The sequence below is a fragment of the Bos grunniens genome, chromosome 7 (genome assembly GCF_055505025.1).
Source record: "Bos grunniens cultivar Pamir isolate PY7600 chromosome 7, Bosgru_T2T1.0, whole genome shotgun sequence".
Taxonomy (NCBI): domain Eukaryota; kingdom Metazoa; phylum Chordata; class Mammalia; order Artiodactyla; family Bovidae; genus Bos; species Bos grunniens.
In genome coordinates, this window is record NC_141171.1 from 49261147 (window position 1) to 49281459 (window position 20313).

The following is a 20313-nucleotide window of genomic DNA, read 5'->3' on the forward strand; positions in this document are numbered from 1 at the left end:
GCCCTCAATCTTTCCCAGAATCAGGGCCTGTTCTAAGACTATGAGAGAGGGGAATAAATAATTATGTTTTAAACAACAGAACCACACCAAGCTAAAGCCACTAAATATGGATAATTCCAATTGATTAGCCTCATCCTCATGTCACCTACCCCTCTCTACCACCTCTTGTTGATCTGAAGCTTTCTTCCTAATTATATACTTCTCTGCACACACACACACACACACACACACACACACACATGGAAACATAAAAGGCTAAGATGGTCTCCTTGGTGAAAAGAGAAAGGAAATTGTGTAACTATAAGGAGTAAGGGAGATAGAGAGAGCTACAGGACAGAGCCCTAATTGTAAACACTGCTTGATGGGTAGTTTCTTAAGTGTTTCAACTCTTTTAGAATAAAAGTATAAAGGTATAAGGTCATTAAAAGTATAAGGTCAAGGATCTGTATGCCATACAGATTCAGAGAACTTGCTATACAGACCAAATCATGTTTTTCCACTTCCCCACCTTCCCAGTGACATAACACCATCATTCTGCTCTCTTGCCTTTGCCTAGACACACTCCTTCTCTTGAAGCAAACTGCTTGAATCCCACTCTACCCCTCCTTCCATCTGGCAAGAGAGGAAAAAAAGAGGTCTTCATGTGAATAGCTATCTAACAGAAATCAATTTGAAGCCCACCCGTCAGTGGTCTTATTTCTGGAGAAGTCTTAGTAGTCAGAATGTCAGTCTTAGAATACTATTTCCCTTTCAGTCCTTTTTTCAAAAAGGAAGATCAAAGCCCCCATCACAAAAAGAGAAAATGAGTTTTCTCTACACCTTTTCCCATTTCTCAGTTCTTTGCTGTCCCCCCTACATGTGCTTGCTAAAGCTCCTAGTCAAAGTTCACATCTAAAATAAAGAGGCTTGCAAGAGAAGCTCATGTAATCCCACTCCTTAAATATCACTAAGACATCTGAGATATTGTTTAGATCATGGACTCTTACTTTGACATGCCAGCATAGGTAGATGGACAGGCAAGCACATCAGATGTCACTGCTTGGCAGCTGATAAAAGTCAGTGGTGCTATAATACTAAGCACAGAGCCACTAGATTAGTCTGCGAGGGAAGGGGATGCCTCTTCCTTCCCTTTAGTAGTAGGTTTAACCCAGCTGGCACTCTCTGGAACTCGGGTAAGTCCCTTCTTTATTCCTGCTTCAGTTTTGGGTTTTGTTTTTGTTTTTTGTCCAAATCAGAACAGTATGTAAAAGGTGATCTTCAGATAAAACGTTCAAAAGCCACAAGATCATAATGGCATTACACAAAGATTTGAAAAGAATGAGACCTGTTCATTCCACTGAAACTATAAGGCATTAAAAAAGGTAGAAGGAAAGATAGTTGTGTGTCATTATTTTTCAATCATCAGTTTTCTTTGCAAAAGGACACCTGGCCTAACTGTAACTGTGCAATGTCCTATATTTCAAAATACCCTCAGTTTTCTGTTTAAGTTTGTGGTATGTTAGAGATAGGGGGGAGAGTTAAGATTTTTCTAAACAGGAGAGTTAATAGAACTTTATTCATAAAATCTCTGAAATTTATTTAACATTATTTGGAATACAATGATACTGTCAATAAAACAGAAGGATTATAGAACTGATTGTTGAACAGTAACTACAAACACGAAGAAAAACCTTCCAGAGTTATCTGCATGAACATATGTACAAAATTTTCTTCAGACATGAAAATGAAACATTTGAAAGAACATATTTTTAATTGAATTTTTAAAAAAATAACAGTAATTGTTAACTATGTAAGCTGATATCAAAATGTACAACACAGTTGACATTCTAAAAATACACATAAAGAAAAACAGGGAACTTTCTGGAAAATATCTACTGGCTATTTGTTTAACAGTTTATTCCTTGCTATTTGAAATTAATCTGAATGATCTGTCAGCCCAAAAAGGAATTTAAAATCAAACACTGGATTCAATTCTGCAATGGAGTAAACCCAGAGTATAAAACTACTTGCCTTGAAATAATCTCTTTTTTTAAGAATATCTAATTAAAGCCTCCTTTTGGATGTTTTTCTCCAGTAATTTCAAGGCTTAATATAGTTAATTACTAAAGTGCACCCTAGTTGAATGTGCTTGTGTTCATAAACTCAAAATTAAGAAATGTATGACTTTTGAAGTGCCTTTTTCAATAGAATCTTTCTCTTGGCTGTTTAGTTGCATTTTTGTTCTTTCCTAAAACTGTGTAACTCTAAACTATACATACAACCTGAGAATCAAGTTGATGGGTTTAGAAATTTTTCATTAAAAATGATACTTTATTCAAGAGAGGACATTAAATAATCATAAGACTAGGATTCAATGATGACAATTTGGTTAATTTTACTAGCTACAAGTTTGATTTATCATTACCTCAATGTTGGTTTATACTATATGAAGCAAACTAAACATATTCTGAATTAAATTAGTTGACATTTTGAATAAAGACAGAATCAATGTTAAAACAATTTATGGGGCTAGTCTTTTTGTGTAAAGTATATATATAGTCCTTCCCAGATTTACCATACTAATGGAAAAAATCAGGTGAAAATATTTCTTTGAGGCTGATTTTAGTGGCAAATGATCCATCAGAGAAAAAATGGGGACCTACTGTCAAAAGTCAGGAATGCCAATGCAGTGTTGAGTATGAGAAATGGCAATCATCTTTTCTTGGAAAAGTATAGGCTAGCTTCAAACCTGCCTTACTTCCTTCTGTACATACTGTTTGCCATTTCAAAAAAAAAAATAATACAGGAATGAAAGCAATTTCAAAATTTAGTCTAAAATACATACTAAACACAAAAATAATTTAAAGTGAAACCAAATAATTAAGAGAACAGCAAAACCAATAACCAATAAAATCAAAAAATAACAAAAACTACAAAGGGTTCTGGAATACAGTAATTTATATACATACAGAGAGATACTTGAATGCAGCCACTCCTTAATTATCTTCTAGTTTGGTACTATGGTCAATTGGGAAGCAAAGGGAGAAAAAGAGGCAGTGAATTATAAGGTAAAACGAAATCCACTCATGGTTGACAACAGTGAAGTACGGGCGTTTGCTGTACTTTGTGAAATTGTAAAAGGATGAAGGAGCAAATACGGACAGTAATGTTCTTTAGAAAAGAAGCACACTGCTCACCTTGATTCACCATGTCATTCATCACAGATCACCAAGGCATGAATTAACGATGCATCAGAAGAGTTGTTCATTGGTATTGATGAGCAATGGGAAGAATTCAAACTGAATAGAAGCTAATATATTTAACTGCTAATAATTTTAAATCAGTAACTCTCTGTGGCTAATGAAACTGCAGGCTTTTGTCAAAAGCTAAACACGAAATAAAATGAACACACTGAACAACATCACAAATTTTCTTTTCATAAACAAACACTTGGCGAACTCAAAATCAAAACTTTTCCTACATCTTGAAGCCCCCAGGTGTGCTTGAAGAATCACCCAGAGGCAAACAAACACTAATGAATTATTTTTTCTTATTCTCAAGTGGAAGTCATTTGTGCAAAGACAACACATAAAGGAATGGAAGTACATAAGTTTAAGAAAAAAAAATAAAGCACATAAACTCCTAAAGATCTTACACAGTACCATTTTTATGCAAATACTGTAACTGAATCACTTTCTTCTTTTGAAGGAACAATATTCTTCAAGAGAAGGCCACTCCATCAAAGCCAGGAGCGCTGTATCCCCAGGATCTCAACAAGGAGGCACAGACCAAGGTCGCTTCTGATTCACTGCAACCTTCTGTAATTCCAGGCTTGCAGACCCAGATTCAGGACCCCACCCCTTCAGGAGCAAGTCATTACAATAAGTTGCCTTCAACTTCCATAAACCAGCTAAACATGTTTAACTACGAACGTCCAAAACACTTCATCCAATCCCAAAATCCATGTGGCTCCAGACTTCAGCCTCCCGGACCGGAAATCTCCAGCTACTCTAGCCAGACCAAACAGTCCTCCATTACCATCCAACCCCGCCAGTGCACAGAGCAAAGATATTCTGCCTCCTCAACAGTGAGCTCTCACATCACTATGTCCTCCTCTGCTTTCCCTGCTTCTCCTCAGCAGCTTGCTGGCTCCAACCCAGCCCAAAGGGTTACAGCTACTTATAACCAGTCTCCAGCCAGCTTCCTCAGCTCCATATTACCATCACAGCCTGATTACAGCAGCAGTAAAAACCCTTCCACGGTGGACTCCAAGTAAGTGAGCTTAAAAGAAAAAGAAAAAAAAAATATATATATATATATATAAAGAGAGAGAGAGAGAGAGAGACATAGTTAGATAAAACTGTGAATCCTGGGAGCTAGTATCTGGGGGAGAAGGGGGATGGGTTATGTACGTCATTCTTCACTATCTAAAAAGTCAATGTGACTTCATGGTCTCATTCCATATTTCTCCTGGAACACCTTGAACCAGGGTACTGGCAATAAATCATCTGACCCATTCTCCAGTGTTCAGGTTGAGTTAAACCCAAATCACCTCTTACTTCATATTATACTTGAATTACACATATTATACATAATAGGTAATGACTTACCTATTATTTTCCATCTTCCAAAAGAGATTTCTAACATACCCAAGAACAGTGAACTATTTCCCCAGCTTTAAGTTCCTCATGCTGTAAATTTGATCCCTCTGATTCTAAGCTTAGCTGAGGTGAACACCTGTCTGCTCTTCTTCAGATAGGATTTCCTCTCACATAAGCAGAAGCTATTAAGTTTCTTCTCAGTTTTAGTCTTTTCTTACTATCCGTCTTCCCCTCTGATCCTGAATATCCACTTGGCTAAAAAGAAAATATGGGATTCAGACACTAAAGTATGTAAATTTTCCCGATGATCAGAAAAAAAGGCTTGAATAGATTCGTGACCTTAAAGTTTCGAAGATCATTAAAACCACACTTTGTTCCAACTGGTAGGACCAATCTAACTACAGGGAAGAATACCTGCAGACTTATGCAAGCATGTACTATTTCCACAGCCCTAAAACTGTCCGAGGAGAAACTGATATGAAGAAGGACATAGTGGTTGTGCTTTTTTTAAAACATGAACTAAATACTTTGTGCTTATGCAAACTTTGGGCTATCAGTTTTCCTATTCCTCGGCTGGCTAGAACATCAAGAGAATTAAATCAAAGGCATCTGAAAAACTGATAGAATATGTTTTGTTGGTTACAGGCTTATCAACAGATATGCTGAAATTCACTAATTTCTCTCAGTTTTCTCTAGAGGCTAATTTTTCAAAAGATTCCAATTGTTAGTGGTCTAACCACAGCAAATCAACTTGCAAAGAAAATTTTTCAATATTTTTAAAAATGAAAACCAAGAAAGTCAAACACATTTGTTAGAATCCTACAGATACTAGGTAGAATCATCTGAAATGGCTGACAAAAATTTTAACCTACAAAAAGGCATTCTCACAGGTTTGGCCTAAAAATTTTAAAAGATGCCTTCAGGAATTAAGAGCCCTCTTCTCCTCTTCCATCCCAAATTCCCATTATACCCATTATCACACATTGTAGATTTTTCTTAGTTACATTTTACCCAGATAATCTTTTCCATCTAGCTTTCAATTATTTCTAAATTTGCTGTATAAGCATATTTAAATCTAAAATAACCTTTTCTGACTATATTCTTCTTAGTAAAGTGTTTAATCCTATTCCAAATTCCTGTCCAGAAAAGAAGGCCATAAAATATTAGCGAGCCATGACCATGTACTTAGTTCTGTGCATAGAACTAAAGAGAGGAAAAAAGGATGAAATGGAGAGGATGAGAAATAAAGCATAGAAGGACCCCAAACTAGAGATCAAAGATCCAGCTTTAGCTGTTCCATTTTCAGCAATCATAGATAACTCTTTTAATCTTCCCACAGCCACTTGATACCCATTCAGTGTCCAGCTGTACAAGGTGGAAAGCTTTGCCCTTTGAACATTTGTGCACAACTCCCTCATTGTTATGATGGGCTTAAGTTTGCCCTGTCTTCTAAAATAATTCCTTGGATTCTGACCTAGAGAAGCTTGAAAGCTTTAGTTAGCTTTTCATCAGTAAGGAACCCTTAAGCAAACGTTTCATACATTTGCTCGAACCAACAGACTGGAAATTTAGAGGAACCCTTTAAGTACTCCTTTCAAAAAGCTTGCTGTGTGACATTCAGCATGACTACCTTACCTATTAGGTGATTCAGTATGTTGATCTATAACGAAAGCTAAGGATTTGGGTGATTAATGTTAGGGGGAGAAAACCCTATAAAGCACTGTGCAAGTATAACGTTAGTTTCTAATTATGAATAGATAGCAAGTCCTAACCCTTAAACCATATAAAATGGTAATAATGCAGGTATTCAGTGAACAAAGTGACTGAAGTTACATAAATACATGTAAGTAATTCTCAGCCTTGGTTTTAACAGTCCTTTAGGATTTCTCAGACATATTACACTATGACAGTGTGACAAAATTATTATTTAATGCTAACTCACTTTACCAAACACATGTAACTTTTTAAAAAATGATAGGCTAGCTCAAAACAAAAACAAAACAGGCAGACTATTCTAACTTCATACATTTGAAGAAACAGTAGATCTATAAAACCAAGGGAACTTTAACACTTTGACCTGGGAATTCAATCTTAAAACAAAACCACCTTACTATTTACTTAAACATTTTGTTTGGCTATTTACTTCACGGACCAAATCAGACTTTAGTTGAGGACTGATATAGGCAATGCTGAATATCTGGAATACAACAAAGGAAAACGTATATATTCAACTTTCAATAGAGTATCTTGAATACAATGAAAAATATTCATTCATTGAACTAATAGTATCGCTTCACTATTTTGAAAGCCTCGGGTTAGTAGATACAAATAATACAACAGTGAGTAATAAAACATCTTTTTTCCCTCAGTATATTTACAATCTAGAGATTACTAACCAAGTCCCCAAAGTCTGCAAAAATTAAATCTCTGGCTCCACTCAGAGGAAATATATTTCCCCTTAGCTTACAAGTTCTTTTAATGATCCTTGAGAATTTTTGAACACGAACATATCAGAGAACAGACCAAGGCTTCCTCATCTGGATATCTGCAGAATGTTTATTATGATAATGGCAAAATATTCAGAGGGCAGTGGCCTGTTTTCCCACACAATACAATATCTATTATACTAAACGGGTATAAGCTAGCACCTGCAGCACCCTAAGTAAATAAACTAGGTAAAATATGAATAAAAGCATGAGCTATCTAACAGATCTAAAAATACAGGACTCCTTAAACACCACCCCTGTCCTCTATCAGAATCAGCAGGGAAACTCTGAGAGGTGCAAGGACATCTTAGAATAAAATTTAGGATTGGAGTTTGAAATAAGGATTTAAACCAATGCCATTCAAACTTGTTTTTTTCCAGACCTCCTTTTTTCTCAGTTTACATTTCTTTCTCCTTCCTCCTCTAATCATCTCTTTCTCTAAAAATCACGTTAGCAACATTAAAGAAACTATCACTTTAGAAGTTGTTATATAGTGCCATACTTGGATTATCTAGAATATGAAAGTAATAGGAAGTAGAAATTAAAGCCAGAGATTATATAAACTGTAAATTCAATGCAAAGCAAGAGAATATTCATTGAACACCAGTAGTCATGCTGGTAAATGTTTAACAATCAGCTCTGGAGGAAGGTGGTAATTGTGGCACTAACCAATTTCCCTAGTGTATATACTTTCACCAATCAATTTCAGACTTTCAACATGAGATCACAGTGAGTTGGGAAGAGACACTAAAAATCATTCTCTTAAGCCCATATGAGTCAGCTCCAGTACACTAATGCTTACTAACCACTCATAAATCAAACTTAGGAAATTCAACTGGAATATTGGAAGAGCCCTCACGCTGCCACTTACCGGACTCACTCTCACTTCTTTAGGGAAAATCTTCAGGGAAAAACATTCTTCTTATGTCTAATCTAAATTGCTCCTCCTGCTACTTAATTTTCATTTGCAAAGACAAAGAGAAAAGAAAAAACAGCTGGTAACCATTCCTATAAAATTCTTCCTGACTGTTATTAAGGCAATTGGTATTTTAATAACACCCACAATACTAAGTGGTAAATTCAACCTACCTAAAGGTGACTGACAAAAAGATGCCAATTCTATTTTACCACTTCTTAAAGATCTTATTTTTTAAAAATAACACAATGGAATATTACTCAGCCATTAAAAAGAATACATTTGAATCAGTTCTAACGAGGTGGATGAAACTGGAGCCTATTATACAGAGTGAAGTAAGCCAGAAAGAAAAACACCAATACAGTATACTAACGCATATATATGGAATTTAGAAAGATGGTAACGACAACCCTGTATGCGAGACAGCAAGAGACACAGATGTATAGAACAGTCTTTTGGACTCTGTGGGAGAGGGAGGTGGGTGATGATTTGGGAGAATGGCATTAAAACATGTATAATATCATATAAGAAATGAACCGCCAGTCCAGGTTTGATGCAGGATACAGGAAGCTTGGGGCTGGTGCACTGGGATGACCCAGAGGGATGGTATGGGGAGGGAGGTGGGAGGGGGGTTCAGGATGGGGAACACATGTACACCCGTGGCGGATGCATGTTGATGTATGGCAAAACCAATACAACATTGTGAAGTAAATAAATAAATAAATAAAAATCTTTTATTCTTTTTAAAGCTATCAACAACCCTCAGTAGGCCAATCCATAAATGTTAAGTCATCCCAAAATGCAAATGCTAAGCTCACACCAAGAACTCCTGACCACGAAATACAAGGATCAAAAGAAGCTCTTATTCAAGATTTGGAGAGAAAGCTAAAATGCAAGGACAGCCTTCTTCACAATGGAAACCAAGTAAGCAAGATGCCTATTTTGTATAAAAAGACAAGAGAACTATAAAATCTAATCTCAGTAAGACAGTTGTTTCTGTCTCACAGAGCTATGTCCATATAATTAGCAAGGGATAGGATTATCTAAAAAGAGGGAATATTTGGATCCTATTCTGTATTTCTCTGCATGAAATCCCTTCTAGGAGTTCAGCAGTAAAAGAATGAAGCAAATGAAAAAAAAAAAAAAAAACAATCTGAATGACTTAATTCAAATTCTGTTTTAAGCATTGCCCTTCCATAAAAATGTCTGATGACCAAATAACTAATGGGAAATAACTGTCAACCTGACTTCTTCATGTACTTTGGTATATACTATTAATGGAAAACAGCTACAATTCTTATTTTGCACATTGTATTATTAGTCACTGATATCTGAAACAGTACTGCTATGTGCCTTTAATCCACTGTTGGGTTGGCCAAAAAAATTGTTTGGGCTTCTTCAAAGAAAAAAAAAAAAAAAACACGAGTTTGAGTAAACTCAGGAAGATAGTGAAGGACAGAGAAGCCTGGTGCGCTGTAGTTCATGAGATGGCAAAGTATCAGACATGACTTAGCAACTGAACAACAACAAAGTTTGTCTTTCCTAGGAGAAAAAAGAAAACAGAGATGAATATTTACAGATGAAGGAAGTTGAAACGCTTTGAATGAAAGAAAATGCTTTCTTAAAAATACAGTATCTATCATTCAATAGGCATAATTATGTTTCTTTGTTATAATTCTTGGTGGTTTTAAGGTAAAGTCATATAAACAACTTTTATTAAATCTCATTACTATCTCCTTTATGATTCTTTCTTTAAAGCGGCTAACATATGAGGAGAAGATGGCTCGCAGATTGCTAGGACCACAGAATGCAGCTGCTGTGTTTCAAGGTCAAAATGACAGTGAGGCACAAGATTCAGCACAGGTAAATTAAACTAATCTTTATCTAACTGGAGCACTTTTCTTTCATGTGATTTTTAGATGCATGCTTTTCTAAATATTTATAACTAGCATTTGAAGCAAAAGTCAATTACTTCCATGCTGCATTAGATATAAAAAAGGACAGGCCATGACTGGTTGAATACATACACAAAAATTTTTAACTTTACCCTATTTTCTGGTGGTTCTAATATCTGCATATGAAATATTACAAAGTCAAAATACCAGAAGGCTAATGGTGTCACTTTTCATCTAGACATTTAGGGGTCAGTTAGACCTAGGACTCTCCCTACAACGTCTACATGGACAGAAAATTTATGAGCTGTAAATCTTTAACAGGACGGAAGTTAAAACTCGGAAGAAAGTAATTGCAACCTTTTCTCATAAGCTGTTTATCATTTCAAAGTTTTAAAATAAACTCGTGTACTAATGAAACATCTAATTCCTTTGACATGTTCCATGTATTTTGAAATGCTTATTAAAAACAAAACAGACAACAAAAACCTTATGAATAACGGCTCCAGGATTAACAAAAGCATCCTTTCCAAGAAGGGATTAACTTTATGGAGAACATAAAGTGAATATTCCACAGGCATGTTCCTGACCAATTTTATTTTAACAAGTTAACCTCAAAGAGAAGTGTACTGCTGGAGAGGCAGAATGAACAGCTATTGCTTCCTGTCTTCCTGCTGTAGTTATCTCTTAGTCCTTCCTAAAAAGTCCACAGAAACTGGGAGCAAAAGGGATGAAACCAGGCATTCAAAAATTCCAACCTCATAAAAAGCATCCTTCTAAAGCATAAGAGGAAAATAAGATTGTTTCTATTAAATGTGACTGTGTGTTAATCACTCAGTTGTGTCCCACTCTTTGAAACCCTACCGACTATAGCCCACCAGGCTCCTTTGTTCATGGAATTCTCCAGGCAAGAACACTGGAGTGGGTAGCCATTCCCTTCTCCAGGGGATCTTCCCAACTCAGGGATCAAACCCAGATCTCTCACTATTCACAAAGGAGATCCAGGTTCAATCCCTAGATCAGGACAATCCCCTGGAGAAGGGAATGGCTACCCATTCTAGTATTCTTGCCTGGAGAATTCCATGGACAGAGGAGCCTGGTGGGTTACAGTCCGTGGGGTCACAAAGAGTCAGACAGTACTGGGTAACTAACACTTTCACTTTTTCACCAAATGTGACTAGATCTACTAAAAAGGATAGAGTGGGGTCTATCTAGCACAGCAAGTAACTAGAACCTGAAAACAGAACTTAAATCTCTCCTAGCTACTAAACCGTTCACATGCTCATTTATTCAACTAATTTATATGAACCATCTACTGTGTGTTGGGCTCTGGAGTTGAAATAGGAGATTAAAGCAAGAATAAGACATAAATATATCTCTATAAGAATAAATAACTCAAAGTAACATCATATTGATGACGGTTTATCTTACAAATTCAATGTATGATTTCAAGGGCAAAGATGTATTGTTTTTCTCATTAGTTCTTCAAAAACTTTAAAATGAAGATGATAGTACCAAGAAAAGAGATAGCAGCAAAATATATTATGAAATCAGAAAAGAAAAATCTTACACTTCAAATAGTCTACTTAAATAATACAAAATGTCATCAAACTATTGGGTTGTCCAAAAAGTTCATTTGGGTTTTCCCTAAAATGGTATGAAAAAACCTGAATGAACTTTTTGGCCAATGCAATACATATAACCAAAAATATCATACCTATGAATACAAATCTATATATATTCAAACCACTATAGGAAAAAGTAAAAAACTTAATTTGGATATTATGATTTTAAGTGGATTTGTTTTTTTACTAAAAAATTAGTTGACTGCTCTTTTTTATATTTTATTTATTTTTAATTGGAGGAGAATTGCTTTACAATATTGTGTCGGTTTCTGCCATACTGATTGTTCTTTTGACATTTTGCTTAGACAAACTCAAAGCCTCACCAACAATCATTGCAGAGTTATAAGAATTTTGTTTTAGAGTGACAAAACACAAACAAAATTAAAGTTCATCCCAAAATAAATTATCTGTATTTATTTGCTATGTTGCTATACAGATGTTTTTCGTTTGTCCAGGTAAGGACTATATTTTCTACTTCTTCGTATCTCTCACTATACCAAGCACAATGAAATATGAGAAACAGGCACACAATATCTTACCAATTAATTATAATATTCATCAATTCCTGACTTCATCCTCAAATATGAATAATTTGCTAGTGCTCAGATATAAATCCTAAAAGATGGTTGCTTAAATTAAATACATCATTATTAAGTGGGAAGTAATATTGTTTTCCAAAGGCTATTCATAGCTCTACACATAGCTTCCAGAGTGTCCATCAGGATTTTGTGCCCTGAGCCAAAAAGAAAAGTATTTTCCAGTCTAATACGTGTTTATTGCTATTGGTGCCACTTATGAGTAGTAAGCATAATACCCTGTTATCTACTGCCAACACAAGTGACCTCATGACTATTACTGTTTTACCAAAGGACAATCTGTACTATGTGCTCCCATTTCAAATACACCAGGATTCATCATCCTTTGACATAAAAAACAGTCATTTGAGAAATGAACCACCATCAATTCAGTTTAGTTAATTTTCATAAACCATATCTAGTGAATAGTCTTAACTGTATAGATTTCTTGCTAGAATACTAGAAAGTTAGTATACAATATTTTAAATGCTTAACAGCTAAATATATAGAACTATATATGACAATACAAACACAACCACAACAGAAATGTTCAACTACTAAATTCTGCTTAATTTCAAGCTAACAGTGGCATGTTAACATTATCACTTTGTTTTAATTTCAAGCAGCACAATATAGAACATGCACGACTGCAAGTTCCTACATCACAAGTAAGGTAAAAAAATGTTTTTAATTTTAAAGAAGTATGTATTTTGCTACCTAAAACATGTTCATATTTTTTTAAATGTAATATTTACAAAATCCTCAAGTTTCTTACAAACCTTTTATAAAAAACAGTGTCACCAGAGGAATTAGCGGGTTGGCGGGCGGATAAATTAGGAATTTAGGATAACATATACACACTTCTGGGTACAAAATAGATGAACAAAAAGGACCTGTTGTACAGCACAGGGAACTATATTCAATGTCTTGTAATAACCTACAATGGAAAAGAATCTGAAAAAGATATATCTGTATATAGCTGAATCACTTTGCTATACACTTAAAGCTAACACAACACTGTAAATTAACTATGCTTGGGTGGTAAAGAAACTGCCCACAGTGCGAGAGACCCAAGTTTGATCCCTGGGTTGGGAAGATCCCCTGGAGAAGGGAATGGCAATCCATTACAATACTCTTGCCTGGAGAATCCCATGGACAGAGGAGACAGGCGAGCTACAGTCCATGGGGTCACAGAGTCAGACACGACTGAGCAACTAACACACATATAAAAAAGTATGGCTATAAAACAGAAAATGTTTATACTGCTTTGGAACCAACAGAGAAGAACAATATGAATTTTCTAACGTCCAAGATGACAATAAAAATTTTTATCTGTTAATTATCACAACTGTCTCAGAGGAAGTTTTTTAAATGTCTTGGTCAAATAAGCCAGGACCATGTTTCCATACTAAACTTTCTCATAATGAAAACCCAATCCTAATTATACAGTCTTTGCATGTGACTATAATTGTCCATGCATTTTAATAGATTAGTTTCTTCATCAATTCATGGCACTGAAAAAAAGAAACAAAGATGTATCATTTGTCCCAGATGTTTCTAAATTGCTACCATTTCTAACAGTCCTCAAATATGCCACAGATAAATACAGCTCTGCAGCCTCTCTCCATTGTTACTACACTATCAGATCAAACAGCATAGCCTCTGGGGTTTCAAATGTGATGGCTAAATCATATTTGCATGAAAGGAAGAGCAATGACAATTCTTCTGCACAATGATTATTAAAATGTTTTTGTAGAAGCAGATCATCTTCAAGAGGAGACGTGAATGATCAGGATGCAATCCAGGAGAAATTTTACCCACCTCGCTTCATTCAAGTGCCAGAGAACATGTCAATTGAAGAAGGAAGATTCTGCAGAATGGACTTCAAAGTAAGAAAAAAGTTCAAAAATATTGGAGAAAAATTAAACAATGGGATAGTATTTTGAAAAATGTCTCCTCCTCTTCATAGCTTTCTACACAGCCTGAGAAGTAGTATGTATGTATGTACGTGTGTGAGTTAGTCACTCAATCGTGTCCGACTCTTTGCCACCCCATGGACTGTAACCCAGCAGGTTCCTCTGTCCATGGAATTCTTCAGGCGAGAATACTAGAGTGCGTAGCCATTCCCTTCTCCAGGGGATCTTCCTGACCCAGGGATCGAACCTAAGTCTCTAGCATTGCAAGCAGATTTTTTACTGTCTGAGCCACCAAGGAAGCCGCAGTAATATGTATAGTGGATAATAACACTATACATAAGTTTACCTGGGTTCGAATCCTGGCCCTGCCATTTTCCAGCTGTGTAACCTGAGACAAATCATTTAATATCACTACCCTTTTGTTTTCCCTGTAAAATGGGAATAAAAATTATACCAATGTCATAAAGCTATTTGAAGATAAACTGAGTAAATAGGTATAAGGTACTTACAATAGTGCCGAACACCTAATACCCTGTATAAGTGAAGCTTTCATAACAATAGGATTTCCTAAGTAAAATGCCTCTTCAAGAAATTCAAGCTACCCTGCCCTCTCTTGGCCTGGAAGAATTAATTCTTCAGGCTAAAATAACTTATTAGAAAGGCGTACATTTTTATTATCATCATTTTGGAGAACTTTTTCTTCATAAAATATTTTTCCAGATTCCTTATGAGTGAAATTCAGTGTACAGATTTGACTGTTAAGGCTTATATGAAAACACTTAAAAAATGTCATTCATACACCAGAACTATAGCTCAAGAACACTCTATTTTGGAAAGGTTATTAATTAGATTAGCAAGATTCATATATATGTGTTTTTAGGACTTCATTTGCACTTGCCATTATCCAGAAAATCCATATGACTTCCATATTCCTTGTGGAAATCAATATAACATAAATTAATGTCCTTAATATAGTAATTAAGAGATCTTAAGGGGCCTGAGGTTGTATATGAAAGAGCTAGATGTGGTTTGAGATAGTCTGAAAATACTATATTAATTTCAAGGATTATCATTTTTACTACTTTGTTAAAAATTATTGAAAGAAAATATCTTTTAAGATCGTACTTTGCATTTTTAATCACAAACCCACTCAGATACTGAATTGTTAAAATTCATAAATGGACAAAGGGGATCCAGTGATCTGTAATTTAAAATTCTATCATCTTGTATTTTCCTTTCTAGGTGAGTGGACTACCAGCTCCTGATGTGTCATGGTATCTAAATGGACGACCAGTTCAATCAGATGATTTTCACAAAATGATAGTGTCTGAGAAGGGTTTTCATTCACTCATCTTTGAAGTGGTCAGAGCTTCAGATGCAGGGGCTTATGCATGTGTTGCCAAGAACAGAGCAGGAGAAGCCACCTTTACTGTGCAGCTGGACGTCCTGGGTAAGCTTTCAGAGAGATACCAGAGAGCTCCTTAAAAACATGTCAAATCAAAAAAGAAACTGTTGAAAAAGACTTTACATTTAAGGTTCATGTCTATACTACAGAATCTAGTAGAACATCAATTTTTATGTAAAAGCCACAGTGGGCAGAGGTTGAGGAAAACTCAAAGAAACTAGAATGACAGATCTACCACTAAAGCTTTTCTGGAAGAGAAATAAGGTAACATTTCAGAAAGACCAAAGAAGGCAGTATACTCTAGTTACATTTTTAGACGTACAGTATTTGTAGATCAAACATTAAAATGAAAATTTTTAATCTAATCATATTTCTGGTCTATAGTCTAAAATAATCGATCTGATTCACATTTTCACAGGTTGTTATAATCACACATAGTTTAAAATTGAAGAGTAAATGTTAACTTTTAGCCTTAGGCTATGCACTTTTTACCAGAAACTAGTCTTTAATTATGACAAAAATAGGCTGACTTGCTTTAGAAAAAAAGTAGAATAAAACCCATGTCTCAAATTTGTTTTTAGTAGTTTTCATAAAACTAATGCCCTGTTTTAAAATATTACAAGTTAACTGCTTTAAATATGTCACATTTGAAATGACTTAAGATATACTGCATCAGAGATATTTTGCTATAATTCACTGTTTATCGTATAAAAGCTTGACCAAGTTAAAGGATGGGCAATCCTGAATTTGTATTCTATCCAGATGAATGAAAAAGCTGTAAGATTATTCTATGATATAATAAGGGACCTCAGACTAAGGGAAAAACTAGTGATCTAGGAATTTTAAACACATACATACCACACACAGAATTCAAGGGATTATGCTTTGGGCAAAACCTTTCTATGCCAATCGCTCCAAAAATACTATAATGTTAGAGCTGAAAAAGACTTCAGCTGGCATTCATCCAATCTCCTCATTTCTCCTTCAGAAAAGCTATAGTATTATAGTACCAATTACTCTTTTCCCTCAGGTATTTGAAGAAAAGCAAAGACATAATAATTACTGGCATTTGTATATTATTTTATAGTTTACAAAGTGCTTCTTCATTCATAACTGCAACTGATCCTCACATAATTTTGTTTGGTGTGGGCACAGCAGTCACTATTACTTGGGTATCACTTTATAATAAATACAATTTAGTCTCAGAAAAACTAAACAAAATTTTCCCCAATGCGCATGGCTGGTGGGGCAAACAGAATTTGGACCCAAGTTGTTGGTTCTCTTTCCACCACTCAGTCTCCCAATAGGTAAGATGATATGACAATGTAACTTAAATTCTTCAAATGAAACATGATTATAAAGTCATCATTACATTACTGTTTTAGAATTATAAACAGTATCACAATATACAACAGAATTGCATATTATTTTAACTAAAGCTGAAACATAAACCTTCCATTTCTGTTGTTAGTACTTTCTAAAACTTTTATATCAGCATACAAACTTCATAATACTTTTTCATTAATATTTTTATAATATTTCAAATACATGAATTTTTTTATTAATATGTAGCAAAAGAACACAGAAGAGCACCAATGTTCATCTACAAACCACAGAGTAAAAAAGTGTTTGAGGGAGAATCAGTGAAGCTAGAATGCCAGATCTCGGCTGTACCTCCACCAAAGCTTTTCTGGAAAAGAAATAATGAAATGGTACAATTCAACACTGATCGAATAAGGTAGGATAAGTATTTTGAGAGTTAGTTACACTAACTACAGTGTGCTTGGGTGAATCCAGTTATCCTTTGAAATGCATTATAAATGGCATGCATTTGTGACGTCAATTTGTCTAATTTTAAATATATATATATAAATGAAACTAACACAATATTGTAAATCAACTATACTTCAATCTTTAAAAATATATAGAAATATGATAAGCCTCACTAAGCTAGATTGCACTAATCAGAAATTTAGCAGTTAAAGTAGGCTAGGATTTACCTTTTTACTAACAATAAAAGAAGATTACCCAAGGAAATAGATGATACAAACAAGATGAGGCGGATGTTTAATTCAAGAAAAGCAGTAGTTATGCAATGACTGGCTACAGACTCAGAATTTCCAAATGCTTTTTTTTCTTCTTGCTAGTCTGACTCTGTAGGTCAGAGACATCATAAGTAAATTCTCACAGAAAAACTAATTCGTTTACTTTCAACTTGTAATTATCTCTTTCCAGTTTATATCATGATAACTCTGGAAGAGTTACTTTATTGATAAAAGATGTAAACAAGAAAGATGCTGGATGGTATACTGTGTCTGCAGTTAATGAAGCTGGAGTGACCACATGTAACACAAGATTAGATGTTACAGGTATGTCACGCTCTTATAAAGCGCTATGCCAAGTGTTACAAAGAACTTAACTGAGATTTAGTAAGAAAAACAAATTCCAGCATAGTATAAAACCTGAGGGATTCTTCTCATACATAGTCAGTTTTCTATTTTTTCTTTTCCTGTCTCATAATGACTACCTAGTGCGACCCATGTGTTTAGAACAAGTTTTCTAAATTAACTTTTATTTGATCTATTTCAGCCCGTCCAAACCAAACTCTTCCAGCTCCTAAACAGTTACGTGTCCGACCAACTTTCAGCAAATATTTAGCACTTAATGGGAAAGGTCTGAATGTGAAACAAGCTTTTAACCCTGAAGGAGAGTTTCAGCGGCTGGCAGCTCAATCTGGACTCTATGAAAGTGAAGAACTTTAACCACTCTACCAACATTGGAAAACACAACAACTACACTATCAATAATATATTCAATTAAATTTTTGAAATAAATCCATAGCTGTATTAACAGATTATGGCTTTAATTAGGTAATACAACTAATATATATTTATAATACATTTATCCTTTGATTCCTGCACATTTATTTACCTCTCTGGTTTGTGAAGCCTACAGAAAATCTGGATTTGTAATTGTAGAAGATCTTTAACAAATGTGAGATTTTAACATTTAAGTCATACACACACCTACAGGTTATAAATTAATATCAACATTTTAAACACATCTAATGCTTAATAAGATTTACTGATACTGCTTTCTAAATACTGTTTTATCTGTTTTTTCTGATGGGAATACTAACATGGTATAGATTATCTGAGTGTTCCTTAGTTTTATGTCAAAACAGAATAAAATTTCAAATATTTAAAACAGACTGTCTCCTCCTCACAAAAGTCTAGATCTTTAAGATAAAACTTCTGGTTTATGACACTCAGCAAAACCTGTGAATAACAAGCTCCAGAAGGGCAACAACACTATATCCTAGAACAGTTTATCTTGGTGAAGCTCACAGCTCAGTTTATTCCTCCTGATACAAAACTAGACTTTTTATGTTTGCACCTCAAAGGCAATCACAATAACTTAAAGCATATTATCTCTCCTGAAATTGTGGTTTTGTTTTAACCAAATAGGTTTCTAATTTTTCAAGATTACTGAGCTCAATGGATTAAAAATAGTCTGCAGTCCTCTGCCTAATTCTTATAGTTCATGTAAATTTGAATACTTACATGGGAGGGGGGTTTCCTCCTCCATTTCTAGTTCAGATAACCTATTACTTTAGAAAACATAATTTTTCCAGCCTCTGAGAGTCCCAGTACAGGAAAGAGCAAATCCTGTATATCTTTAAGTTAGGCCAGTAGCCCTCTTTTTCTCGGGTCTCTACTCCACTGGCTGCTGGCCCTCTGCTAGACCTCTCCTATTCCTTTTATCAATGATAGTTTTTGACCCCTGCTGCTGTGTGGCCTGGTTTTCCTTTTTACCTGACATGAAACAGCATTTATCAACATTATTCTATATCTCTTCCAGAGGAATAACAAAAAGTGGCTTTACTTCTTACTTTCAAAACAGCTTGACGGGTTTCTCAGCTGGCTAACCTGGGGCTTTTCAGTTTATTCCTTTTTATTTTCGTTTTCACCAACGTGAGAATCCCCTCCAGTCTCACATTCTGGCGGGCTTGTGGATGCCTTAATTTACAGTCAAATTTGTTTTCTATCTATAGCTAGTTTACAAATGTCATTTTGCAAAGCTTCTGTGTCAGATATGAGTCTGGGCTCCCAAGAACTACTGTTTCGGCCTACTCTTTTACATCATCACTGCTAAACAGATTTTTTTTCCCCCCAATATATATATTTCAACGTTCTCTTCAACCATATTGGGTGGAAAGCGGGGTGGAAGCTATTTTTAGCAACAGCTCTCAATTAGGAAGTATCGGTTTCTGAAAGCTGCAGAGGCGGACAGGGGTCTCCGTTACAATTCGGGCGTTGGCGTTGAGCAAACCTTGCCCCAATGCGACTTTGGTAGTAATTTATTCTCCTCAGTCTCTTCAACTCTATACGAGGACAAAACACCTACCTTTCAGGAAGGGGCAGTATGAAGACTAAACAAGCCAGCAGATATTAAATAGTCAAGAAAAAGTAGCCCATTATAATTAGTTACTACGACTTTTATGATTATGCCCAGGCCTAACGCCAGGTTTGCCTTAGAAATCGACAACAGACAGGAGACAAACGCCACCATGCGTAGGCCGGCATCATACCTCACGCCAAGCCCTTCCACGCAGCCCTCAGTGCGCACGTGCATTCGCATCTTCAAGCCCCGCATGCGCGCGTTGTCAGAGGACTCTCAGGCACACAAGCTAAGGGCGCACGTGCACAAGAGTATCGCGCAGGCTCTGAAGGCCTAGGAAGGAGAAACGGGCGTCGTGGTCCAAGTCGGCAATGGCTGAGGCTTCCCGGTGGTATCTGGGCGGTGAGGGGCGCCCCTAGGGTGGGGCAGGGCGGAACTGGCAATTCGAAATACCCTGCAAGAAAGTTTGTAACCCCGCATGATTTCTGATGAGAGATATAATCTCCAGATCGGTTAC

The 20313-nt window shown here is 35.6% G+C and overlaps 2 protein-coding genes across 8 annotated transcripts in view; one reads left to right on the top strand and one right to left on the bottom strand.

Annotated features, from left to right (window-relative positions):
* The window catches only part of KLHL3 (kelch like family member 3), a 299223-nt gene extending 279115 nt beyond the window's left edge, over nt 1-20108 (bottom strand). For 2 of the 4 annotated variants that reach the window (XM_086411748.1, XM_086411745.1), the window contains exon 1: nt 19803-20022. The gene's annotated coding sequence lies outside the window, so the exon portion shown is untranslated. Of the gene's footprint in view, nt 1-3176; nt 3690-19802 lie in introns of those variants that run through there. The other 2 variants (XM_086411747.1, XM_086411746.1) reach the window with 2 other exon arrangements.
* On the top strand, nt 1080-18602 carry MYOT (myotilin). Of its 4 annotated transcripts, none has more exons than XM_086411754.1 (10): nt 1080-1172; nt 3688-4251; nt 8732-8906; nt 9741-9845; nt 12698-12747; nt 13831-13963; nt 15233-15440; nt 16968-17133; nt 17631-17764; nt 17985-18602. In XM_086411754.1, the coding sequence occupies exons 2-10, from the start codon at nt 3896-3898 to the stop codon at nt 18155-18157; spliced, it is 1500 nt and encodes a 499-aa protein (XP_086267880.1). In that variant the 5' UTR covers nt 1080-1172; nt 3688-3895; the 3' UTR covers nt 18158-18602. The 4 variants fall into 4 exon arrangements, with proteins under 4 accessions (XP_086267880.1, XP_086267882.1, XP_086267881.1 ...); XM_086411756.1 differs by having other exon boundaries at nt 12701-12747; XM_086411755.1 differs by having other exon boundaries at nt 3810-4251.
* Nucleotides 20109-20313: the final 205 nt, after the last annotated feature.

What these genes read in the sequence shown, in the direction of transcription:
- MYOT (XM_086411754.1), top strand. Translation starts at nt 3,896, where the DNA reads ATGTTTAACTACGAACGTCCAAAACACTTCATCCAATCCCAAAATCCA. An exon ending in AGGCACAAGATTCAGCACAG is followed by an intron (nt 9,846 to 12,697) that starts GTAAATTAAACT and finishes TTTAATTTCAAG; the next exon opens with CAGCACAATATAGAACATGC. An exon ending in CACAAGATTAGATGTTACAG is followed by an intron (nt 17,765 to 17,984) that starts GTATGTCACGCT and finishes GATCTATTTCAG; the next exon opens with CCCGTCCAAACCAAACTCTT.